Source organism: Hoplias malabaricus, chromosome 8, assembly GCF_029633855.1.
Source record: "Hoplias malabaricus isolate fHopMal1 chromosome 8, fHopMal1.hap1, whole genome shotgun sequence".
Lineage (NCBI taxonomy): Eukaryota > Metazoa > Chordata > Actinopteri > Characiformes > Erythrinidae > Hoplias > Hoplias malabaricus.
Genome location: NC_089807.1, coordinates 9,494,175 through 9,520,501, shown reverse-complemented (window position 1 = coordinate 9,520,501; position 26,327 = coordinate 9,494,175). Strand labels below are relative to the sequence as shown.

General features: G+C 36.3%; 3 protein-coding genes across 5 annotated transcripts in view; 2 read left to right on the top strand and 1 right to left on the bottom strand.

The window, feature by feature from the left end:
* zmp:0000000755 (phosphofurin acidic cluster sorting protein 1) overlaps nucleotides 1-10,604 on the top strand; it is a 31,588-nt gene extending 20,984 nt beyond the window's left edge. For all 3 annotated transcript variants that reach the window (XM_066678531.1, XM_066678530.1, XM_066678533.1), the window contains 14 exons: nucleotides 1,620-1,697; nucleotides 2,202-2,317; nucleotides 3,520-3,646; nucleotides 3,872-3,976; nucleotides 4,297-4,403; nucleotides 4,737-4,891; nucleotides 5,869-5,979; nucleotides 6,368-6,470; nucleotides 6,793-6,835; nucleotides 7,328-7,370; nucleotides 7,590-7,728; nucleotides 8,304-8,509; nucleotides 9,310-9,423; nucleotides 9,525-10,604. In XM_066678531.1, the coding sequence (XP_066534628.1) occupies nucleotides 1,620-1,697; nucleotides 2,202-2,317; nucleotides 3,520-3,646; nucleotides 3,872-3,976; nucleotides 4,297-4,403; nucleotides 4,737-4,891; nucleotides 5,869-5,979; nucleotides 6,368-6,470; nucleotides 6,793-6,835; nucleotides 7,328-7,370; nucleotides 7,590-7,728; nucleotides 8,304-8,509; nucleotides 9,310-9,423; nucleotides 9,525-9,640 (1,563 nt within the window). In that variant the 3' untranslated portion in view covers nucleotides 9,641-10,604. The remainder of the gene's footprint in view (nucleotides 1-1,619; nucleotides 1,698-2,201; nucleotides 2,318-3,519; nucleotides 3,647-3,871; nucleotides 3,977-4,296; nucleotides 4,404-4,736; nucleotides 4,892-5,868; nucleotides 5,980-6,367; nucleotides 6,471-6,792; nucleotides 6,836-7,327; nucleotides 7,371-7,589; nucleotides 7,729-8,303; nucleotides 8,510-9,309; nucleotides 9,424-9,524) is intronic.
* A 2,235-nt stretch (nucleotides 10,605-12,839) lies between these two features.
* mrpl2 (mitochondrial ribosomal protein L2) lies at nucleotides 12,840-18,369 on the bottom strand. The gene is made up of 7 exons (XM_066679608.1): nucleotides 18,296-18,369; nucleotides 17,572-17,651; nucleotides 16,629-16,803; nucleotides 15,826-15,967; nucleotides 14,317-14,543; nucleotides 13,860-13,933; nucleotides 12,840-13,686 (listed from the first exon to the last, which is right to left on the bottom strand). Exons 2-7 carry the CDS (start codon nucleotides 17,638-17,640, stop codon nucleotides 13,474-13,476), a joined length of 900 nt encoding a protein of 299 aa, XP_066535705.1. The 5' UTR covers nucleotides 17,641-17,651; nucleotides 18,296-18,369; the 3' UTR covers nucleotides 12,840-13,473.
* A 597-nt stretch (nucleotides 18,370-18,966) lies between these two features.
* Nucleotides 18,967-26,094, top strand: l2hgdh (L-2-hydroxyglutarate dehydrogenase). The gene is made up of 10 exons (XM_066678952.1): nucleotides 18,967-19,143; nucleotides 20,876-20,991; nucleotides 21,233-21,384; nucleotides 21,907-22,038; nucleotides 22,127-22,289; nucleotides 23,273-23,307; nucleotides 23,399-23,566; nucleotides 23,927-24,084; nucleotides 24,241-24,372; nucleotides 24,540-26,094. Exons 1-10 carry the CDS (start codon nucleotides 19,079-19,081, stop codon nucleotides 24,733-24,735), a joined length of 1,317 nt encoding a protein of 438 aa, XP_066535049.1. The 5' UTR covers nucleotides 18,967-19,078; the 3' UTR covers nucleotides 24,736-26,094.
* The last annotated feature ends 233 nt before the right edge of the window (nucleotides 26,095-26,327 follow it).

The following is a 26,327-nucleotide window of genomic DNA, read 5'->3' as shown; positions in this document are numbered from 1 at the left end:
TTTTTTGGAAATGTGATTTGGTATGCAATGACGTATACAGTACAGTATACAGCAGTATGTACAGTAATATATATATATCTATATATATATATATATATATATACAGACATACAGTACTGTAAAGAAGTCTTAGGAGATAATTACTTACTGCTCAGATAAATAGCTTTTAAATCTCATAATCTCTGGTGCCTAAAACATTTGCACAGTACTGTATGTATAGTGATACTCCAACATTAGGAAACTCATTTTTTTAGTTTCCCCATGAAATCTTCAAAGTTCAGTCTTAGAAGTGTGCACTTTCAGCTCCTGGTGAAAATATTGATACCTTATTAATCCTCACTCCATATTTTCTGTGTATTCCTGACCTCACAGCAATGTTCCAACATCAAGTGTAAAAGTTTCCCAGATCAGAGACTGTTAGTGCAGTAAACTGGGAATAAACTCATGACTAATGAACTTTAATTCAGAAGAAACACTGTTGGCTACAAACTTTTAGACACACTATTCAACATGATGGTTACTGTTTTTAGTTTCTGAGAATATGAGCTGGGGTTTTATGTGGATGAGGGGGTTATATTTAGGGTTTGACTCCAGTGTCCCCCCTCAGGAGCTCTCAGGTTTTTGGGGTCTGAATTCCTGGCCATGACTCGGGACATTTCAGAGATGAAACACATTTCAGTGACATACAGAGTGGTAGACAGATATACAGACACAGAGAAAGACAGCGATACACACACATACAGTAGAATTATAAACAGAGAGAAACAGGCCGTAAAAAAGAGACACATATATAGATTAATAGACAGACAGAAACACACACACACATCAGTTAACTGGGATAATTGGGATGATTAATTGGGATAATATTCACATTTTGTTTTTTGTTTTTTTGTGTGGGTGGGACTGGGATGGGTGGGTTGTTAGTGTTTAATGTCTGTTTATTTGGTTGATTTTACTGTGCTTCTGATGTCCATTTATTATGTACTCATTTGTATTTGTTGAACAAAGAGATTTATAATTCAGTTTTAAAATTTGCCAATATTACAACCTCTTTTAATTCCTTAGACTTACAGTGCTATTAGAACTGATATGTGTAATTAAGCTCTGTTCAGATCGGCTGCTTAGTGTTGGGCTGAGATAAATTACTGTATGCTTACTCATTATCTAATTAATGACTTAGTGATTAATTAAAGAGCCATTAACTAATTGAAGATTCATTAACTATTAGCCACTCAGTTCCTAACTCATTATATCCCAAATGAACGAGTGAGTAATGAAATAAACACTCAGTAAGGAATTAATGATTGATGTCTCATTAATGATTAATTAAGCATTCATGAAAGAATACATTGCTAATTGACTAATTAATAACTAATGAATTAATTCATGAGCAGTTCTGAGCTGAGTGAAATTACCAAACTGTATTACCAGGACTGTGATTCCTACAGTGGAGTATTTTTGCATTTAATGTGTGTGTGTGCGTGCGTGTGTGTGTGTGTGTGTGTGTGTGTGTGTGTGTGTGTGTGTGTGTGTGCGTGCGTGCGTGTGTGTTTGTGTGTGTGTGTGTGTGTGTGGCGCCCCCTTCAGGACAGTGGAGTAACTGAGACTTTGTTTCACAGGCCTGTGGTTTTCTGCCTATTGACGGGGGTAAAGAGGAACAAAAAGAGGAGGAGACAACCCCCAGTGCAGACACTGGGGTGAGAGCTGTATTTTCCTCTCTCTCACACACATGCATACACACATAATTGTGTGTGAGGTTTAGGCAATTCCCTTCTGTTGATTTTATTAATGGTATGTACACATTATCTCCAGGAACCTAAATTAAACACAGACTTTAGAGCAGGTTCTATTCACTGAATAAGTTGAATGTATTGGGGTATATAAACACAATTTAAACATATTAAACAGGTCACAGTTTATGATTTATTTAGAGCATGTGTAGCAGTTGAGTAATCATAGAGCCAAGAAAGCAGGGCAGCACAAATCTGATGAAATATTACTGAATACTGAGTAGAAACCTGCAGACTGTTGCTCTGTTTACCTCTGACTTTGTACAAATAAAACATTGATTATTCTAAACTCTATCATGTCCCACTAGTCACCTCACTTTTAGGAGTCACAGACATGGAGTCAAATCTGTAGCTGAGCTCTGTGTAAAGGAGTACAGACTATGTTTTGTGTTTTTTTGTTTTTTTTTGCAGGAGGCTGAATTGGAGGAATGTGAGTTAATGATGGGAGATGAGACCTTTACTAAGCAACTGACTGGCTCTACAGCAAGAGTCTACAGATCTGACTCACAAAACCATTCATCTCCTAGGTATTTACAACCTACACATACACATCAAGCAGGAATCAAATTCCACTTCAACCTGGAATTTGCTGACCCCATCCAAATAATTTTGGAAATATTTGAGTTGAAAAACCAACTAAGAACAAACAAATTCTGTCCAGATCAAAACAATTCTCAACCTTTATCTACCAAACGCCATGTGCCACGAATTTTCCCCTGTTTCTACACTGTAAGACATAGACACTTAGATTCTTTACCTTACTGGAATACTGTGACTACTGTTAATCTGACATATTTTGTTTTTCTACACCTGCACTTGTTAGCAAAAATAACTGGTGCCAACGGTGCAGTAAACTCTACAGAATTTATTCAACACTACAATTGGCTCAACAAGTGTCACAAATGTCAGATGCTGTCTTATTATCTTGAGACCATGTGTTTGATCACTGGAGATGCCACAGCCATCCCTAACTAGGAGTGTGGGTTTCAAGTATGACCCCCTCTATCCCCTCCATTCCTTCTGCTATGTTTATGAATTTGAGATGTGCTGCAGTATTACTCTGATTGAGTGTGTGTTGCATGTAGTGTTACTATATTTATAACTCTCTGACGCCCTGTAGTATTGCTGTTTCATTGTGTGTTTTTGATGTATTATTACTTACTCATCAAAGTTGCATATGTTCAAATCAGAGAGTAAAATGAGTTTTCTTTTGTATAACTGTACAACCAACTCATTGTTTGGTTTGACTCATGTAAATTTAAGTGTAACTGTATAGCAACAAATAAATAAAAGCTTAAAAAAAGAAGTTATATAACCAAAAATATCAAATAGCAATAATAATAATAATAAAGCAAAAATAGAAAATAGATATTTTACATGTACACTCAAATAAACAATGTCTATTCCGTGTTCTGTTTAATGATGAAATACACTATGATATTATAATACAATACTGATATAAATTTATATTGTTTTCTCATTGTAATATTAACACTGTAAAGTTAGGTCAGCAGGGGAAACTGGGCACTCATTTCTCGACCTCAAGCTCTGCCTATGAGAATGTTATATTTTCATTTTTTTATTTCTGAAACATCTTCATGAATTAAGGTGTGTTTCATGTAAATGTTGTGTAAATGTGGTGCTGATAGGCTGGTGTTCGTTTTAAACACTAAAACTGATTCACCAACTATACTCAGCTTTTAGTGTCTACAGTGTGTGTGTGTCTCAGAAACGCAGACAGTCATCTGGCCAGGAGGGTGCGAAGTCTAAAGGACAAACAGAACTCCAGAGCTAAAACTGACCAAACCATCAGTGTGGAGAGCCAAAGTTCACTGGATGCACACATCTCAACTCAGGTAATAAACACACACACGCACATGTAAATATATTGCTGGCTGTATTTGATTAGTATACATTTCAACTCTCTTGGAAATGTCTCAGTGAAGCAGATTTAAAAAAAAAACATCTACAATTGTGGGGAACTGCAGTACTTTCTGATTTGTTTATGTTCAGATGCTCAGCATCTTTAAAGGTGGAACATTGGTTTTGAGGAGAAAATCACTGTTATTATATTATTATAGGTTCCTAGGAAGTCGGTATATGATCAGCTGAATCAGCTCCTGGTCTCTGACGAAGGACTTCCTGAAACCATCATCCTCATCAACACTGTGGACTGGCAGGGGCAGGTGAAGAGAAAACTCACCATTATGGGTCTGAAAGCATATGGGGCAGTCAAGAAGAAATAGAGAAGGAGATATAACCAGAAAACATGGTGGTGTTTTTCAGAACAATGGACTGACTTTAAAATAAACCATTTTTTCCCCTCATGTTCCTAAATGAACTTAATGGTACTTAATGGCCATTTTTGCTATTTGTACTGATATTGATGATTTACAATGATTTAAAGCATTAAATTTCTCTCTCTCTCTCTCTCTCTCTCTCGTATCTCTTCTGTCTCTTTCACTTTGCTTCATTGTCTGTCTACCTCTCTTTTTCTCTCTCTCAGTTTATAGCTGAAGTTCTCAGTAAGCAGACACAGCCAATTGTGTCGACTTGCTCCACGGCAGATGTTCAAACAGCATTCAGTACCATTGTAACTCGCATCCAGAGATTGTGAGGCTCACACACACACACACACACACACTGACCATTTCTTTAGAAACACCATTCAGTACATAAACTCACTACGGTTTTTTAGAAATATTACCCCTTTACTTCCATCACAGGGCACTTTCTTGAAGAACATGCATTGTGCTGTATTGCGTCTTTCAAGGTCATGGTGTTTCTGATAAAATGGCCAAGAGTAAATAATACAGTAAATTATTTTAGAGCAGAATTCTTTTATTCTCTGAAATTGTTTTGTTATTTTATCAATTTTACACACTAATAAACTGAAGGATATTACAGTGACCCCACCCACTGATGAATATGTGGATGTCACCACAGCTGTAACTGCAATGCCCAGACTCCACCCACCATGAAGGTTGCAGTGGTGGGAGACCAAAGCTACCTCAGTACAGTCCTGCAGTTCTTTGTGGAGCAGCTGGCGAATAAAACGCCCGACTGGCTCAGCTATATACGCTTCCTCATTATCCCCATCGGTATGACAACATCACAGACATATCACCAAATGTGTGTGTACAACACTGTTGAAATAAACATTTTGTGTTGATCTTTAAATTAAAATGAGTGAACGCATTCTCCACAGAAAACTCACTTCCGCACATACAACAGTTTTCCTCTATTTTCAATTTAGTTATCACAAACTAGGACATAGTTCTTGACATCCAAAGCTCGGGTGTCTTTTACTACCCTGGCGGGAGAAAACTCTCTGCACACTTCAATGGACTTCACTCTCTTTACAAACAGCTTAAACACTTTTTCTAATCACATAATACAGTTAAAGACAGAGAGTATGGATCTGTAAATAAAATGGCTATTAAATGCTACAGCTGCCACCAAGAATCAGCTTCTAAACAGAGCAATGAGGCAGAAACAGGCAGATGTTTCAAAACAGCAGCTCATAATGCCTGATTTAGTTACTGCTTACAGAGCAATAAAGAGGATGAGGAATAGCAGTGACAAAATTTAGAGGACAGGGAAGATGAGAAGATGAGATCGTTCATTATACATTTTGTTTTTACATTTTTTTCTATTAAATATCAAAATCAGTTTTACTAAAGCAATAAATAAACAATAAATAATGCATTCTTCTACACAATTTATACAGGGAAAGTCAAAGGTTGCAGAACACCCTTTTATTTCAGAAACAAAAGGGAAAACGACATCTGAATACCCCAACAAGTAATGGGCGAGGGGCCTATATTTTAGGCTATGGCCGGAACATGGCAAAAAATCGTTTGCAATATCTCTTGTGGTTCAAAAGTTAACCCAGAAAGTTCAAAAATTTGGTTGTTTGTTACAAGCTCCTTAGAAACATTTGTAGAAAAGTGCTTTATTTAAGTGTGTTCCCTGTAGAGGATGTGTTCACTTGTTAATTGTGCATTAACAGTATGGTTTCTCTGCCTGTATACATGTTTTATTTATATATATACATATATATTATTTTTTGTTAAAGGTTCCCACCCTCTGGCGAAGTGTGTATCATCATTTGACAGCAGATATTGCAGTATGTTTTTAGACACAGCTTGGACTGAGCTATTCTGTCAAACAGAGCCACCAGCTTCAGGTAAACACACTTGACATCTTTGTGCAAATTTAAAATTCATTTAAAAGAGCAATAAGTAATTTTACTGCATGAAAATTAGAAACAATATTTGAAATATAAAAAAGTTAGGTTTTTTCTATAAAATACCACTCAAAGATCAAGAACCAAATTGCTTTGTACTCACTCAGTGAACCATAATATGCTCCACAATGTGGGTCCCACACATGGGGACACCAATGTTTAAAATTACGGTCAGTACAGACTGCGTATTAACATTTTGCAGATTTAATTCATAATCTGAAGAAGAAGAAATGATTGTTTGCTTCTTTATTTGTCTCCCAAGTTTGGTACGTCTGCAACAGGCTATGTAGGACTGTACATTTCAGTGTGTGTGTTTGTGTGTTTACAGATACTACAGATGTAGCTGGGCGGATTCTTCAGTATATCTCTGGAGCAAGCCTCTCCCATCAATTCCCAATCTCTGAGGCCATGCTCACGTACAAACACAAAAGGTACAGGTTCTCTGGAGATGGAGTTCCATCCAAAACATTTGTGAGGAGTGTTTTATGGTGGGAGTGGTGTTTGTGATCTAGAACTAGCCATCCAACATCAGTGTTACTGCCAGAATGTAAAGTTAAATGGAGAAAAACACACACAATAAGTGTGGAGAAATAAGTTTACTGATGAACCACTGTGGATGTGATCAAACAAGGATGGAACAAGATGATCAATGATAAATCTGTGTTACTAAAATAGGTTAATTAACTAGTTGATTAATTGATTATACAAGTGTTGATGGTGTTTCTGTTCTCTGTTTCTCTCTCCCTCTCTTAGTCCAGATGAAGACTCCAGTCAGAAGTTTGTGCCGTTTATTGGTGTAAGTTTTGCATTAAAGCAACAGTTCAGACAACATTTCAATTTCCCCAGTTTTATACTTTTCTTTAAATGTAGTGGATTGTTTATGTTTGACGTCTGAAGTTTTCTTCATTAGTTTTATAGTGGAACAATGAGGCTAATTGCTAACCAGTGACGCAACCAGATAATCTACAATTTAGCAACAGTGTATATTTCTCCAGTAATAGACTCTGCCTTATCAAGTATCACACTGTTATCTGTAAACATGGACTAAAGTACATTAATCAGTATTACCAGCCGTTCTGATGCCTGAATTTTCTCTGTACTTGTGTCCATTTTTATAGATAAAATATAAGGAAGCAAACTTCAGACACCAAACATGTCTTGGCTGATCCACTACATTTAGGGTAAGAAGAGAGATTTTACCTAATGCTTTAAATTAAAATGGACATGCTTTTAAAGCATTCTTTGTTGAAGATTGTGTAGAAATTTATTCCCAGTTTGTTTATCATAGGTTGTAAAGGTTGGAATCGATGAACATAGTCTGTCAACTTCCGGTGAGATTTCCCCATTTCCATTTCAAATTCATATATTCAGAATAATGACTTTATGAATTTCAGTGCAAATCTGAAATAGTACATTTTTATTGTTTAAGTTTGATTTACAAATTTTTGCTTTATACAAACTGCTCTAAGATATGAAAAGGACCATCTAAATATATTATTTCATTGCTATTTATAACATACTTATTCATTTTTCTGTTCCTGCCTTCCTAGTGGACTCTGATGATGCTCTGAGCAGTGGCATGGGTATATTGACCACACCCCCACCCCAGCAAGCCATGCCTCATTGTAGAGAAATGTGTGTGACTCCGCCCCCTCTCCCCTCTGTCTGTGCAGGACTGTCCGGAATTGGGTATGTAATACTCTAATTTGGTTAATTTATTTTACTAAATTAATACTAATATATACATACTGAAATACTCTAAACTAGACAACAAATTTAGATCTGTTTTGACAACAACAAAATATATTTTGTAAATAGTTTATTATTTTGTAAAATATTAATATAATTAGCCTCAACCTGTGGCTTTCACTTGATATTTGTTATACACATTATACCAACTCATTTTAGATTTACTGTGCACACATTTAAAATTTGTGCATTAATTTATTTATTAATTTATACATTAATTTTATGGATTATTCTAGTAATTATCATAACATATGGATATAAGTGAATACTGCATTTATAAAATAATGTCATAATAATTTTTATTTTATGTGGAAGAGCATTCCAGGGTATGCTGGAAAACACAGCAGAGTCAGTGCTAAACACAACAGTAAAACTGAATACCAGTCACAAATTTAAAATAATTAATAAATAAGCCAAATAATCATATAAGCATATTTTTTTCAAATCTGAAATGATAACAAAGAGCTGTTAATCTGCTCTGTTTGTGTGTGTTTGTGTGTGTATTTGTTCCACAGTTCTCCGGGTTCTCCAGGTGGAGAGCTGATGGGTCTGCAGGTGGATTACTGGATGCTGCCGAGTGGAGAAAAGAAGGAAACAGGGTTAAAGAACACATTAAAAAGTAACTTCCGCTCCCTGCAAGTGAGCAGACTTCCTTGCAGAGGAGAAACCACACCCGCCAGCATGGCCATGACTGTGGTCACCAAGGAGAAGAACAAGAAAGGTCAGGATAACACATAAAAGCACAGACATGGACACACACACACTCGCAAAAACACATTTTTATCTCAGATATATTACAGAAACTGGCTTCCTATTAGAAATTTCCTTTCCAGTTTAAATGCTGTGACAGTTATATTCTGAAGCATTACAGCCCAAGTATTTGAATTTACACTTTAAAAAGAAATACCAGTAGTCATTAAGCCCTGTTTTATTTCCCAGAGTCTGTATTAACATCTGCCAATCGTTGTCATGTAAAATTCAACCATCGCCCTGAACAATATAAATGTGTGTGAATTTTGACATTTAATTAACCTGTAGTGAAAATATATTTTTCCATGAGGGAGAACGACACCCGAGAGCCCTTTATTGACCAGCCATCCCTGGCCATGCCCCCAAGTACCCAGTGACATCATAGCATGTGACAAGACATAAACAATCACGAAAATTATTCATCTTCCAGGTCATAATTTTTTGGTCATTTTTATTTATTTCACTGGCATTGCGTTTTGGAGGAAGGGTTACATTAGGCTTACATCGTATTTGAGTTTGTAATTCCACCGTAAAATTGTGCATCTGTTTCATTCAGGTAAATGAAGCCTGCTCCTTATGCCAGATTTCCATTTCCTTAAATTGTGCATTAGTTACTTTCTGGCTCTTGAGCACACTTGAACACACCTGAGCCCACCAGGGCAAAACAGAACTGGATTTCGTAGCTCCAAAGAAATAGTAAAATACCAAATATGTCTCAGCTGATGGACGTACTTTCTCACATTATGGCTCTAATGCTGTGTTCTGCTGCAGTGATCTTCCTCAGTAAGAAACTGAAGGAAAAGGAGTTGGACTCCAAGAGTCAGGTTATCGACGGCATCAGCAGATTAATCTGTACTGCCAAACAGCAACACACCATGCTTCGAGGTAATCAATCAATCAATCAATCAGTCAATCAATCAGTCTTCATCATCCATGATCATGATCCATCACTTATGTTCATGTTTATGTTTGTTTGTATGTGTTAGTGTCAATAGATGGTGTGGAATGGAACGATGTGAAGTTTTTCCAGCTCGCCGCTCAATGGCCAACACACGTCAAGTACTTTCCTGTGGGCGTCTTTGGCTACAGCAAACACACCTGAGCACAGCTGTAAAAATCTGTGCACATCTGAACACACCTGGGCATATTCAAACACACTTGAACGAACCTAATGTGAGGCCCATCAGAACACATTCACACATATCTAAACCCCAAACCCCAAACAAACCAGACCATGTCTGAACTTGATAGATCCCGAGACAATCACACCTGAACATAACTGAACAGGCATAAACACACCTGAGCAAACCTGAGTAGTGGAGAGACAGGTAGAGTTTAAGGGAAAAAGCCAATCTAAACAAGCAGACCTTTGTGTCCTAAGTTTTACAGTTATTATCTATTTATAGATTTTTTTACAGAATATAAACAAACAGTTAATATATTTTAATGCACAAAACACCTGCTGCCAAATATATTTTTCACTCCCAGCAAATTGCTGACTGGTGATGATGTTGGCAGTTGTGGATGCATTTTATGTGTTTATTTTATTTGTTTGTGAATGTTTGTGTGTTTATCTGTGGTGCTAATGAGTGTAGAATTTATGATATGAATTCATACACAAACTATGTGTGTGCTTTTTTTTTTTTTTTCTTTCTTTGTATTCGTAATTGGAGTTTCTACGGTAAGACTGTGATACCCAGTGATTGAACCCAACGTTTTTATTTTGGTAGCGAAAAATAGAGTTTAGAAACATAAAAAATTCAGAAAGCAGTATGTCAATATCAAGACCACTCAGAATCAACTGATTACACTCCACCCCGGCAAAAAAAAATTAAAGAGGCAACTAATGCATTTAATGAAATAAAAAGAAAATAGCCTTTGTGCTAATGTTAGGTTCATTGCACAATATACAACTCTATCTGATCTAATCCTAAAGTTCTACAATTAGTCACTATGCTAACACAAAATTTAAAGAATTTGTTACTATGCTAAACTTTGGGAAAACCACGATGTACACCCTTTTATTATTACATTTTCTACTAATATTATAGCACTTAGATTTGTATAGAATGAATAATAGTAACAATTATTATTATATACAATATTGTTATTTATATTATTCATGATTTATAGTCATTTATATAGTTATACAGTGAGTTTTTAATGAACTGTAACACAAGAAAATAAAAATTTAAAATGGATAATTGAGAAAATAAACTACTATTAATTAAGTTTCTTCTGTTATTCAGAAGGCTGACAATGTTGAAGCTGTTGCAGCGCGACCCAGTGTGTGGCAGACAGGTTACAGGTTCAGAGATTGAGACAGCGATAAAAATACGGAGATCATTTGTTTCCCTTGTTTTCGTTTCATTTTTTTTTTGTAAAATCAATAACTATTTATTTACTCTTTTTTCCTTTACTCTTATCTTCAGTATCTCTCCTTCTGCTCTTCTTCATGAAGGCTTGAGAACGAGAATGCTTTGCCTTCAGTTGATGTTTATTTTATTGTGAAACATTTGAATGTTGACGTTAGATTTACACCTTTTTTGTTTTACTTAATTTAAAATCTCCAGACTTTATGTGTAAAGCGTCAATACTCCCAAATACACTTTTACATACCAGTAAATATTGATGAAGTGGAGTTAGAGTAATGAAGTTCATGTAGTTACTGAAATTGAGTATACTCAGGCTGTAAGCATTTTTTTTTTACATATCATATGTTTTACACTACAAGTACAATTTCCAAACAAGATTAAAAGACACAGTATTGTTCAACAAAACCAATCCAGAATATTCCACAGCTATTAGTGCTGTGTAGTGGCAGAATATAACAGTATTTAGAAAGCAAACAAAAGACTAGAACTCAACATTATTAAGGCAGAATACAACAACACCATTAACATCTCTTAATATTTTGTTTAAATGGTAAATACTGTAGTGTTTGCCTCTAGGCCACATTAATTTTTGGTCATTCACCCAGTCAAAGAAACATCATTTTTTTTAATTAAACACAAAGGTTGCAAAGTTCTAAAGTCTGAAAAAACATAAAAATATTTTACGTTTATTTTTGTCAAACTCCTTATGCCTCCATAGAGTTTATATTTCTTTTTTCTAAGTGTCTGAGCTCGATTAGATCTGGTTTGTTATTTGAATTATTTTATGCAAATGTCCTTAATTATGCCCATATATACTTTCCCTCAGCACTGAACGTTGTTCCCGTAGAAATACACAAAAGGATATACACATATACTGAGTTTAGTACAAATACAATCAAATGAAAATAGTAGTTTAACTATGACACTGAACTATCAAATATGGTTTTTAGGGTCCCAAAATTTTTCATAAAGATTTATCAGAAATTTGAGTTAGTAAACTTTTACTAGTGATTATCATAACAATGTGAAATTTGTTAATTATATTTTAACATGTTAAATGTATTGCCTGTTGGAACTGATTTCTTGCAAGAAAATACATTTTTAGGAGTTTTACAAACAGGTGTCTTTGCACAGAAAGGCATTTTTATTATGTTACCAGTGTTTTTAAGCGTAGCACTAAAAATATCTCCAGATTTAACCTTTGCATGTGCTATGATGGATGTATCAGATTTTATATTGGTTTCTTTCCCTGCTGAGTTTAATAAATATTTAGTTTTCCCCCCTTTCATTTTCAGATAATTTAAATGTGCTACTGTTTACATCACTAAATTATTTTTGAGCTATTTGTCAGTGTGGTTTCTTTGAAAGTATTTTCTAATTGCATATTCACTCTGAGACATGCTGTATCATTTAAGCCCAACTGCAACAAAATTACCTTGAATTAGTACATTTACATGTAATTATTGTATTTATGACTAAGATTATCAATACTATTATCATCACAATAATTTGAAATTGGCTTAAATATTGTTACCTTGTGTGTTTAAGATAGTAGTAACTTAGGCTCCTGCAGATGGCATATTACGAGGATGAAGAAGCTATAAATGCCTGTGAGGTGTGCAAAGAGATTCATAGACTGAGAAGATGACGTACAGTGCAGTGAATGTCTTGTTCAGAAATGTGTAAAAATGGGTCTTAAAAAGATGTTAAAGACTGGGAAAAAAAAGATGTGATTGTATTTGGGTGTGCCAAGGATCATGGTGTGAATGAATTAGCTGAATAAGCAGGTGTACTGAAGCGAACCGTCATATACAGGTGCATCTCAATAAATTAGAATATCATCAAAAAGTCCATTTAGTTTAGTAATGCAATTAAAAAAAATTTAATTCATAAATAGATTCATTACACACACACACACACACACACACACAGTGATCTATTTCAATTGATTATTTCTTTTAATGTTGATGATTATTGTTTACACCCAATGAAAACCCAAAAAACCCCAAAGAAAACCCATTTATTCATTGTCTGTAACCGCTTATCCAATTCAGGGTTGTGGTGGGTCCGGAGCCTACCCGGAATACACCCTGGAGGGGACGCCAGTCTTTCACAGGGCACCATATTCACTCGCACACCAATAGACACATTTGAGTCGCCAATCCACCTACCAACATGAGTTTTTGGAGCGTGGGAGGAAACCCGAGCACCCAGAGGTAACCAACAACACGCCAAAGTCCTCACAGACAGTCACCTGGAGCAGGATTTGAACCCACTACCTCCATGACCCTGGAGCTGTGTGACTGTGACACTACCTGCTGCGCAACCGTGCCGCCCCCAAAAGTCAATTAAAAACAAAAAATGGCATCATATCTGACATATATAGTTTCAAAAAAAAAATCTGACTTCAGATTTGAATTTTTCCTTCCAGCTTAAATGTTGCTTGTTTAAATTTTGGTGCTTGGGCTAAAGCTGACATTTTGGGATGTGATAAGTCTCTAGGGGAAAGGAAGGTGATGTAGCCCTTCAGTGAGTATAAAGGTGGTATACGGAGTTATGGTCAGCCACTGGAGGAGATGGAGGGAAGATTAATGAAGCTCTTCATTGGTGGTAAAGGTCGTATTTTGCGTCCGGCCCATCCTCCTTTCCTCTTCCACTTACCGCTTGAAGGTCTTATTCCTAGCCAGCGATTACGACCTGCCTTACCAATCACGCGCTTGTTGTGGTCAATGTTTGACACTTTACCCACTGTGGCCATACAAGTCTCCAACACCTGCACAGAGCAATCAGTAATAAAAAATAATCAGTGTCAGGGCAAATTCACCATCAGTGAACCTTCCATGTTTTTAAAAGAAGGCTTTAGAGGGAGGATTTTTTTTGAAAATATCTATTTTTTATAACTTCATTCTATATCTGTAACCACTTTTCCAGTAGAATAGCTCTTGCCTGAACTTGGTGTTTTGATGGAAGCTGAACAATTGCTGTCCCGTTCACTTTACGAAGCAGAATTCCACAAGTGCCTGAACAGAGACAAATTCAAAACATTCTTAGTAAATCCACATGACTACAAATAGTAGTTAAACTAACAGGGATATATTTTTTCTATTTTCACTGTATTTTCTTTTTATCCAAGACTCATTTATTTCCCATTCATCAGCATTTTTAATTTTTACTGTAGATTCTTTTATTTAACTTTTTTTTTTTCAAATTCTCTGTTACATTTTGTTTCTTTTTGCAAACCTTTATCTGATTAGTTAGTATAGTGGTGATATATTAATATTTGTTTTAATGTGAGATGATTATATACTAATGATGTACAAAGTTTTCAAGACTTTAAAAGACACATTGTTACAGGTGATTAGCTGATAGTGAACACCGAGAGGCTGGTCATTGTGAGTGTTACCTGCTGCTCTGATGTATTGAGCTCCTTTTCCTGGGTAAAGCTCCAAGTTATTGATCAGCGTTCCCACAGGAAGTGCTCCCAGAGGGTGGGCATCACCTTCACTAGCCAACACCGCCATCCGTCCAATCACAGATGAGGTTTTAATAAGGTCTCCAGTCTGCATGTTTTCTGTGGCAATGATCCAGCGCTTTCGGTTTCCCCCAGCAACCAGAGCAATATCTGCAGATCTAAAGAGGGATTAGATATATTATGAATCCTATCAGCTTGAATGTATTGGAACCTTTTTAATCCTGCATTATACCATGTGAAGCTTTGGAATTCTTTAAATCAACAGTCAAACTTTGTAATCCATTTTTGTTTTTAATAATTTTAAAACGCTATTTACATTGTGTAACCCAGTGGTTCTCAAAGTGGGCAAGGCAAAGGAGCTACGAACGTTTGAGCACTGCTAGCAAATTTTGTGAGAGCTAAACTTGTAGTAGAAGTTTTCTCAAGCCACAACTTCAAAGTGAAAACAAGAAAATATGATGAGGTATATCTCAGAGCAAGTTCATACCAGTCACTGAAGATGTAAGGATTAAATGTGTAATTTTTGGAGAGCAAATGTGTAGGTTTTAGGCTTTTTCTCTCAGAAAGCTGTTTAATCATTTATATTTTGTTTAGGGAAGCAATTAGGAGCAAATATGTTTAACAATGACTTATCACTTTTTTTTCCTATAAGTAGTTGCAGTTTTTTTATGAATGTATAAATAAATAAAAAAAATTTAGTGGCGCTTGGAAGTAAAAGATGTGTACATGTGTCAATATTGAGGTGGTTGGGGTGAAAGGGGGGCGTGAAAATATTCTCATGGGTTTGTCAACCTAATCTGAATTGTGTATATAGCTATCTGCATTTGCTTGCTAGTTAATTTGCATGAGAGAGATTGTTTAATATAATGTTACTAACACTGCACTGGCAAAGTACATCTGATCGACCTGATTGGTTCAAGGATAAAGTTGAAGCTCCCCTCTAGTTTTTATATATTAGCATTAAATTCATTATTCATTCAGATCCTCAAAAAAATCTGAAAATATTTAGAAAAATAAATAAAATCATTTTCAAAAAGGGCAGCACAGTGGCGCAGCAGGTAGTGGCGCAGTCACACAGCTCCGGGAATTGTCTGTGAGGAGTTTGGTGTGTTCTCCCCATGCCCGCATGGGTTTCATCACACAATCCAAAAATACAAGTTGGTAGGTGGATTGTGGTGTGTGTGTGTGTTGCACTGTGAAGCACTGGTGCCCCCTCCAGGGTGTATTCCTGCCTTGCGCCCAGTGATTCCGTGTAGGCTTCGGAGCCACCACAACCCTGAACTGGATAAGTTTTATAGATAATATATGAATGAATTTTCAAAAAGTATTTTAAGTAGTTAAACTGGATAGCATGTCACAGACCACTGGTTGAAAACCTCTGCTTTAAGGCATTTTTGATGTCGGATTCTTTACATTTTACATGCTGTGGAGTTTGTTTACCTGCAAGGATCATATCGCACCTCAATGACCTTCTCCACAATTTCCTGATCCTCCTTCCCAGCTTCATGACGCAGACGCTGAAAGTCAATCATACGATATCTCTGCTTGTGTCCACCTCCAATACCATGCCTTCGGATCTTCCCTAAGTTCACAAATGAAAACAAATATATTACACTCACATTAACATATTTTTACTGTATGCTACCACAATACTATCAAATTAGAAAATTTTATTATACAATTGATTATAGAATTCAATAAAGCAGTGCTTCCCAAACATTTTCTGCAGTGCCCTCTTCTATTGTAATTCACACAAAACAGCACTATATTATTGAACAAAACCAAATTACAAAATAAATCACTTTTACAGTGGAAATACTGCAAGTGACAAGCATTATGTCTCTCATTCTTTTGCGTTGCTACACCCACCCTGAAATACTTGCTCACCTGCCAAAGTGGGCCAGCCACCCACTTTGGGAATCACTGCAATAAATAATGCACTCATGTTTTGAGTGCATTGATCATGTCTGTTTTCAAGGCTTAATGTAACATTAATAAAGCCATGTACGCACACACACAGGCACAAATATGTATATTACACCTGATGTCCTCTAAATTTCATGCTAACATTTAAATATAATCCAAACAATAGAAATGGCCCAATATCAATTCAAAATATCATTATTAACTTCCATTAAATTAATAAATAAATAGAAACATTGTATACTTTATTTTTCTTGTAAAATTCTTATTTGGGGAAAATAATTGTTCCAGCAGTGAAACCCCCCCACCCCCCCTTGTACCAGTGTAATCTCTCCCCCCAGTCTTCTTGACCCCAATGGGTCGGATGGTGTATTTCTCAGTCTGCTTCCACAGAGTTCGGTTCTGATCCAGAGTGGCCGATGTCAGGAACCCTCGGCAGAATGACACAGAGAAATCCACACAGCGAACAGAACGTACAGCAGAACTCACTGAAACCTGTGGATCAGAAACAATTTACATTCTCAAAATACACAGGAAAAATTACAATTATTAACAATGTTACATAATGAAAAAAAAAAAAAAAAATATATATATATATATATATATATATATATATATATATATATATATATATATATATATATATATATATATATATATATAATAAAGTTCCACATGTTATAAGAAAAAGAGGCAATATTTTCACAATATGGCGGCATGGTGGCGCAGCAGGTAGTGTCGCAGTCGATTCGATTCCCGCTCCGGGTGACTGTCTGTGAGGAGTTGGTGTGTTCTCCCCATATCCGTGTGGGTTTCCTCCGGGTGCTCCGGTTTCCTCCAACAGTCCAAAAACACACGTTGATAGGTATATTGGCGACTCAAAAGTGTCCGTAGGTGTGAGTAAGTGTGTGTGTGTGTGTCGCCCTGTGAAGGACTGGCGCCCCCTCCAGGGTGTATTCCCGCCTTGCGCCCAATGATTCCAGGTAGGCTCTGGACCCACCGCAACCCTGAATTGGATAAGCATTTTCAGATAATGAATGAATGAATGATTTTCACAATATGTTTATAAAATTATACTTAAGTGCTGATGCACGTGTCAGGAGACAGATCTCTTTACTGGTGATATTCTTTATTTTTGTGAACCAGTTATGCAAGTATAAACACACAAACACAAATAGATCCAACAATACATAAAAAAAATACTGTTTATTGTATATGCATTTTTGTGTTTAGAAACACAAACAAATATAGATCCAGACTGACCACTGTAGAGGGCCTTGAAGTCACAGTCAACGCCCTCAGAGCACCACAGAGGGAAGAGAGAGCCATCATGCACCACAATCCTAAAACATTAAATACAGACAGTTGATGTGTGAATAAAATTTCTTTTCTCCACATTACCTTTAAATTGAGCTTAAAAATAAATCTAATAAACACTGATCTTTAGCTTCTTTGGCTGATCTTTTACAATTAATTTAATTAGACCTCAACTTCATCATCTCAGCTGAACTCTCATGTTCACAATTTAGTGTAGAACGAAATTTAAAGTATAATAATCTCATGTGGAAATTAAAAACTCCAGTTTTAAATATTCGGGTAAACCAGCGAAAACAGAATGGGTTGAACAGGTACTCCTGGACATCATTTAAGGTGGCATGGAACATTTCTACTATAACACAAATTCAGCTTTCCCGTTAGAGTGGTAGGAAAATTCCAATAAGTATCCAGTAAGTCAACATCAGCTACCAAGGCGAAACCTCACTCTACCCGGGTTCAACTTAAGGAGAAATAAGATTTAAGCTCAAAATAAAACGTCAAATATGAACCTTCATTCATTGCACCACGAGCAGAATTTAAGCAATATCCTGAGTCTGAGTCTGAATTTAAGTTGACCCCTCACTCTGCCTGTGCCCCTAGCCTAACATTCACCCCCAGATCGCCCCATGGTTCAGTAAATGTAAAGATACAGCAAAAATCACAAGCTCACCGAATTTCAGCTCCTTAAACACAAACTCTTCATAATGTCACACACCGCACTCCGTCCTTCAGCAGCGCAGCGAGCGCACAGTGATGTCGTCACCCATATTTACACCCATATTCCAACATGCTGCGCTCTGATTGGCTAATATCCGAACAGTTTTAACTTATTTATTTATCGTCTTAACTCTCTACCGAATGAAAACATTTTTTTGCAGTGTTTCACACATAAAGGCTATGAATTATCAAAAATGTATTTAAATACCTTCTGAGTATTAATATATGTATATTTCAATATTTTCTGTGCTTCATTACATTTCTGCATGGTTATATATGACGGATTTGTTGTAAGTTTCCAAATGATTCTATATTTTCTCTATTTTATTATGTTTCTGTATCTTCTGTCTTTGAGCAAATTATATTTTTTAAATAGATTTTCAGTGTTTTATTCATTCTCTCCATGTTTCTATAATTTCTATATTCTATTATTTATATTTATGATTCTGTATATTTTTCTTATGCAAGTTATGTTTCTATAGTAGGTGTTTCTATGCTATATGTTCTGTGTATTATTTATTTATTTGTTTATTTATTTTGAACGTTTCCGTATGCTCATTTGTCTGCCTGTTTTTTGTTATGTGGTGTAGTGATGTGTGTGAGCTGCAGGGGGCAGCAGTTCGCTCAGGAGAGAATAGTTATAGGTCGAATGTTTGGGCTGTAAAAGCTGATATGAGACAGGTTTTTAACTGTTTCATTCTTTTTATTTTCTGTATCTTTTTTTATTCCTTGAACTATGAGAGCTGCCGTTTTCGTGTTTAAGCGGTTTTGCGGCTCCTCGTTCCGCCTGCAGAACCGCGGGTGAGTACACCTACTTCAATGAACCTCCCCTCAGTGACAAGTTAAATGCTCATTCTACTGTTCCACCTTAAATTTTATAGCTAGAAGTTACGTTGGCTTATTGAGCTAAACTTAACTCTTGATTTCTTTTTTCTTCCCCGTTAAATATTGCAGCACTATTTAGCAATCTGGCATTAAATAGAAGTTAGTTTTTCCAGTATTCCCTTCTACTTTGAATTATGCATTATTTAAGGTGGAACGTATCATTGGGATAAGAAGCCCATTCTAATATCAATCTAACATTCCCTAATGTTCCTCGTTTTATCTGACTCTACATAGTCAGAGCTTAAAGTGGAACGGCGATTTTGATTTTGCAAAGAACTTCAAATACATAGTGTCCCACCTGTGTAAGTAAGGTTGGGTTAATTGACTTTAAACTAGTAAACCAGTAATCACTAGAAACTAGTGTTGGTTAGGTATATATATATATATATATATGAATTATTCTCCAGATATCCTAAACAAGTTTGGTTATAATTAATGAGCTCCAAGAATACATAGAACACATTCTGCTCTTGTGTAATATTTGTGGATATTTGTTTACTTAATCAGTACTTACGTTGTGCACTTGCACTGTGTTACTGAGTACAGGTCAGGGTTCAGAAAATCATGTTCAGGCCAAAATCCATTTTTCTGCAGTCATAGTTTCTGGCCAAAATGCCATACACGCTTATATGGTACTTCATTTTGTTACTTAATCTGCTTCAATGACCATTTTTTTACTTTGTAGTTCTACAGTTAAAAACTGTAATCCTTCTGTTGCTCCTCATATTTCTGAGCCACAAGCTTTTCAATGGTCAGGACCCCACACTACCACCACAGAGAAGGTATTATTTGGGTGGTGGATCATAAACAGCTGCCCTAAAGGTGCTGTTGAGAGGATATTTTTGGTTGGTGGACAATTTTCAGTTCAGCGGTGACACTGGGGAATTTAGAAACTGCAGCAGCACTGTTGTGTCTGATCCATTCATAAGTCGCAACAAACAAAAACACACAACAACCAACATGGCAGTGTCATCGTGGGGCTTAGAATGGTCCACCACTTTAATTATACCTGCTCTGTGGTGGTACTGACCACTGAAGAATAAGGACCAACCAAGTATGCAGAATAATGGGCTACAGTCCGTAATTTTAGAACTATAAAACACCCCTATATTGAAGATGATAAAATGGAAAATGACTATAAAATAATCATGTGGACTTAATTTATTCAGCACCTTTCATATATACTGTTGCTGTCCAATGAAAAAAAAAAAAATCTCTGTATTGTCAATTTTTAGTTTACTACCTCATTTGAATACAGCAGCTGTCCTTCAGATTGTGTGAAAATGAATAGATCAATAGAAATGCTGGAGATTTCAATGGAATTAAACCTTTTTACAATAACTACGTTTTGAAATTACAAAGGTTTTTTTTTCCTTCTTCCGTAAAGTTGCTTTTTTGGAGATACACATTTTTAATTGAACAACAATGATATTAGAACAATTCAAAATGCAAAAATAGAAGACAAATAATAACAACGCATTTAAGTGTTCTTGAAACAATAATAATAATAATAATAATAATAATAATAATAGAAAAAACCTAGACCTTTTTGGAATCAGCTCTCAATTTGGGATACAGCTCTCTTATTTATTCTTTTTTTTTTACACCTGCATTCTAATGCTGTTTTTTTTTTTATGTGTGTGTAAAGTGTGTGTGATGTAGCTGTGGTTGGAGGAGGTATCGTGGGTTTATCTTCTGCAAGGGAACTAATCATCCGGCACCCAAACCTCTCCTTCACCCTCCTGGAGAAAGAAAATGAGCTTGGTATCAAAAGCAAAACACACTAACAATAGCATAAAAACACTAAAATCACTTAAGTAATAATTCTAGAGACACATTTTTAGGAAGTGTAAACAATACTGCATCTTCATCTTCAAAATGGTCAATTTGGAGGAGAGACAAAAATGTATTTAATTGCAAATTAAAATAATAATTTCAGGACTTTCTCTATTACTGTGATTGCCATTCAATTCCTGTCTATTTCTCTCTCTCTCTCTCTCTCTAGCCCTCCATCAGTCTGGCCATAACAGTGGTGTTATCCACAGTGGCATTTACTACACTCCTGGTTCGCTGAAAGCTCAGCTGTGTGTGAAGGGTGCATCTCTGGCGTATAAATACTGTGATGACAAGGGCATCCCTTACAAGCGATGTGGCAAAGTCAGAAACTACAGCACTAACTAGCATTAAACTTACAAAACAAACACTAAACACAGATCTCCAAGAATTTTCAACTGATTTCATTGTTTTCTGTTGTGCTATCATTGCACATTTTTCTGTATGTTGTAAAATATCAGTGTAGCAAATTTAGTCATCACAACCTGTCTGTATATTTAGTTTCATTATTATAAGAAGTGTACAGTGTATTTTGTGTTAAACTTTTCCATGATTTGCAGTAAAAGTTTCATCGTAATCCTTTGGTTTAAAAACTTGCAGCACCAACCTAAAAATTACCATTTAGCATTATCTTTTCTGTGGTATATGGGTTGATTTAGCAAAGCTCCTCTCGTGTTGGTTAGAATTTATTAGGACTCAACTCAAGGTCTTAAATATTACTTTAACTATAATAACATTATATAGCATTAGACCTACTAAAACCAGTTGCATGTTGCAGTTTTAGCATGAGATCCTCTTGTTAAATTGTGTTCTGAATTGCATGTGGGGTTTTTTTGTGTGTTTTAGTTGATTGTGGCAGTGGAGAGGGAGGAAATTTCACGTTTGAAAGCTCTGTACGAGCGTGGACTGCAAAACAACGTAAAGGACTTAAGCCTGATTGATGCTAGAGGCATCAGGGAGAGAGAGCCCTACTGCAGGGTGAGAGTTTTTTGGTTAATGCCTTAAACAGAACTAGCAGAAATTTTAAGTGAGTGTCATATGTGCGAGTGTGTGTTTCTGTGTGTAGGGTATAATGGCTCTGGACTCCCCCTACACTGGAATTGTAGATTGGTGTTTGGTGGCTCTGACATACGCTAAAGATTTCCAGAATGCCGGAGGGTCCATAGTCACAGGGTTTGAGGCTTCAGACATCTCCATGGCAACAGAAAGTCCAGCAGGGGAGCCTGAGGGTACAGAATGTGGTGTAGAACATCTGTCCTACACACCCTCTTTTGTGTATATGCACAAATACATCTGTCCTTGTCGGATATAGAAGGGGATAATTAGTGTGGAAACTGCAATTTTTGGAACATTCTAAAGTAATGTTTGTAAATAGAAAGGAAATTGTGAATTATTATTGCTAAATATTTTTGTATGACAGTTAGGACCAGTGTGTTGTGCTGGTATGTGTGGACTAGACATGGCACTGGTGATGAAGTTTTTAAACCCCTCCGTGTCACTACTGGACTAGGAATAGCCTACCAGCCAAAAGGGTTCTGTGGGCAGCGTCTAGTGACCACTGATGAAGGACTAGAGGACAAACAACACAAACTGTACAGCAACTGATCAGCTATTGTCTCAGACTGTACATCTACAAGGCAGTCCTACAAGGTGGATGTGTCTAATAGAGTGGCCATGTGGGCACAGTGTTTAAAACTTCAGTAGCACTGCTGTGTCTGATCCACTCAAACCAACGCAACCCATACCAACGTACCACCACTATATCAGTGTCACAGCAGCACTGAGATTCATTCACATCCCAAAAGATATATGCTCGGTGTGGTCCTGTCCACTGAAGAACATGAAAGAGGCAATCAAAGTATTAAAATCAACAAACGGATTACAGTATATAAAATAGAACTACAAAGTGCTCATGTAAGCTCAGTGGAATTGAAAGAATGGACAGTAAATGTAGAATCAAGGAGGTGGTTATAATGTAATGGCTAATCGGTGTTTATTGATAAATCAGTTCTATAGCTATAGCTGACTTAAATGGAACAATCTTACAGCTGACATAAAGACAAGACAAATGTGATTGTTATTTGAATAATTTAGCAGCTCTTTACATTTACACATTTATGTAATGTATACTAAAAAAAAACAGGACTCATTCTAAACAGTAGATGGTTATTTAGCTGAACATAAGCTTAAATGTTGTTTTGTCTAATTTCAGGTTTAAAATACCCTGTCATTATCAGAAACACAAAGGTGAAGTATATCTGTATTTTAAGTTTTTTGTTGGAATAACTGACATTGTGTTAAAAAATGTAAAACGTGTTTATGTGTGGCTTTTCTTTAGGGTGAGGAGGTGCGTTGTCGTTACGTGTTGACTTGTGGTGGGCTGTACTCTGATCGTCTCTCTGCGATTTCTGGGTGCAGCACAGAGCCTCGTATCGTTCCGTTCAGAGGAGATTATCTAGTATTAAAACCAGAGAAAAGTTACCTCATCAAGGGCAACATTTACCCTGTGAGTAACACACACACAGAGAATCCTGAGTGGTGTGTGTTTGAATGTGAAAGCTTTTTGGGTTTTGCACTAGGTTGCAGCAGACAAAAGTGGTGTTTCCTGGGACTCGGTCACATCATTTCCCTAGTATTGTAAGTGATCTCAGGTGGAAAATGGCTTGCGTGTTATGCCAGGTCTCGGGTGGGTAATGTCCCAGTTATTGTACTGGGTTTCATGTGGGTAATTTGCTGGGTCTTGTTCCTGGATGATTTATAAATGCATTTGAATCGCTGTTTTCAGATAAGTTCTTTTTGTTTAATTGTTATAGTAATAATACAAATATAGTTCTTGGAAATAGTAATGGTTTTTCATTTATTATAGGTTCCAGATCCACGGTTTCCATTCCTCGGTGTTCACTTTACACCCCGTATAGATGGAAGTGTGTGGCTAGGGCCAAACGCTGTACTGGCCTTTAAGCGTGAGGGCTACAACCTCTTTGACTTTAATGCTAAAGACTTTACTGATGCTTTGTTATTCAGGTACTGCAGGTTTTTATACTTCAGTTAGTTTGGTTTCTTGTATTTTATTTTTTTATTAATTTTATTTTGATACTTGAGGATTGAGTATTTTCCCAATCTGTTTTAACGCATATTGCCTTATTCATTGTGTGTGTGTGTGTGCGTCCGTGTACGTAGAGGTTTACAGAAGCTGGTTCTGAAGAATCTTCTCTATGGAATCAGTGAAATGTACAGAGGAGTGTTCCTTGGTGCTCAGGTGAAGATTCTGCAGAAATATATACCTGAACTTGGCCGAAGTGATATCATGAGGTAAACATTGATGCAGTTACAGTCTTTGCTTTTCTGGAAACGTTTTACAATGTATGATTTAACATGTGCTGTGAGGATTGGAAGGGTCAAGTACTGATGTTGAGTAAAAGTTCTAAACCACAAGCACTGTGTATGCACTCACACTGTATCAAAACCTATGTGTGTAGGGGTCCATCTGGTGTGCGAGCACAGGCACTTGACTCTGGGGGTAACCTGGTGGATGATTTTGTATTTGACGGTGGTGTCGGAGAACTTGGCGGACGAGTGCTGCATGTACGAAATGCACCATCGCCTGCTGCAACCTCCTCTCTTGCCATTGCCGAAATGATTGCAGATGAACTAGAGGTTCGCTTTAACCTTTAGACAAATGCACACATGGACATTTATTCATTCATTCATTGTCTGTAACTGTTTATCCAGTTCAGGGTCGCGGTTGGTCCGGAGTCTATCCGCGAGGCAGGAACACATGAACCTATATTCACTTATAGATATACACTGATCAGCCATAACATTATGACCACCTGCTTGTTTCTAAACTCATGGTCAGTTCTTTCAGCTCCATTGACCATATAGTTTAACTTTGTAGTTCTCCAGTTACGGAGTGTAATACATTTGTTTCCCTGCACACTTTGTTTCTCCCGTTCACCCTGTTCTGCATTGGTCAGGACCCCAAGAAAACCACCACAGAGCAGGTGTGATTTGGGTGCTGGATCATTGTTAGAGCTGCAGTGACACTGACACAGTGGTGATGTGTTAGTGTTTGTTGTCCTGGTATGAGTGGATCAGACACAGCAGTGCTGCTGGAGTTGTTAAAAACTTTAGTGAAACTCCTGGACTAAGAATAGTCCACCAACGCAAAAATCTAGCCAGCAGCATTATGTGGGTGGCATCCATTGACTACTGATGAAAGACTATAGGACAACCAACACAAACTGTGCAGCAACAGATGAGCCTCTGACGTAACATCTACAAGGTGGACCAACGAAGCAAGTTGGTCCTGACAAGAACAAGATGAATCTGGGAAAACAAGTGTGCTTCAGTCTGTAATTGGAGAACTACAATTTGCTCCTGTACAGAGAGTGGAGCTGAGAAAATGTAAAGTGTGTGTAAAAACTAGGAGTTGGTCCTAATGTTATGGTTGAACGGTGAATATATTTATAAAATGCTGTCAAAACAAAATCATGTATCTCCATTTTTGACATATTTATTTCATAAAACAATTTAAAAACAAAAACAGTTAATGGAAGAAAAAAATATTCCAAAAATGAAAAAGAAATTGAATATTTTTCAGTATGTTCTTTTCCTTCTTCTGTAAGACTGTAAGTTTGTACAAGTTTTGTTTCTGCAGCAGATATCTGAAATGTATGGACACTTGCTCACCCACCATTTCTTCCGTAGTGAACAGTTCACTTTTAAACCAACAGAAAATATCAAGACTTGTGATATCAAGAGAAGTGTTTTTGTAAAAATATTTTTTATGATATAATTGGTAATTTGATCTTTGCATATAAATAACAGGATTCTGTTTGGAAATTATTCAGCATCATTTTTAGATAAAGTGCAATAATGTTAATGGTGCGTGTTTTTTTTTTTTTCCCTCTTCTTCTTCTAACACTAAAACAGTATATGAACTGTTGTGATGCTGATTTAATATTGTTTATTTTTAAAGACAATATCATGATTTAATAATTTCAAACAATCTGTCATTAAATTAATATTTTTGCCAATAAAATTTCAATAAATGGGAGAGTCATTGTCTCATTTGTTGAAAAATTTATTTTTTAAATCTGTCAATAATGTTTTATGAAATATAGCTACTGAAGAAGATTTACTAGTTTTAAAATAAATAGTTTTTGGGGGACACATTAAATATAACAGCGGTCAAAAAAGTCCATAAATGTTTTTTAAGCATGACTTAAAAATGTAGGCTTGAAGTCTAAATCTAAAAAATCCGG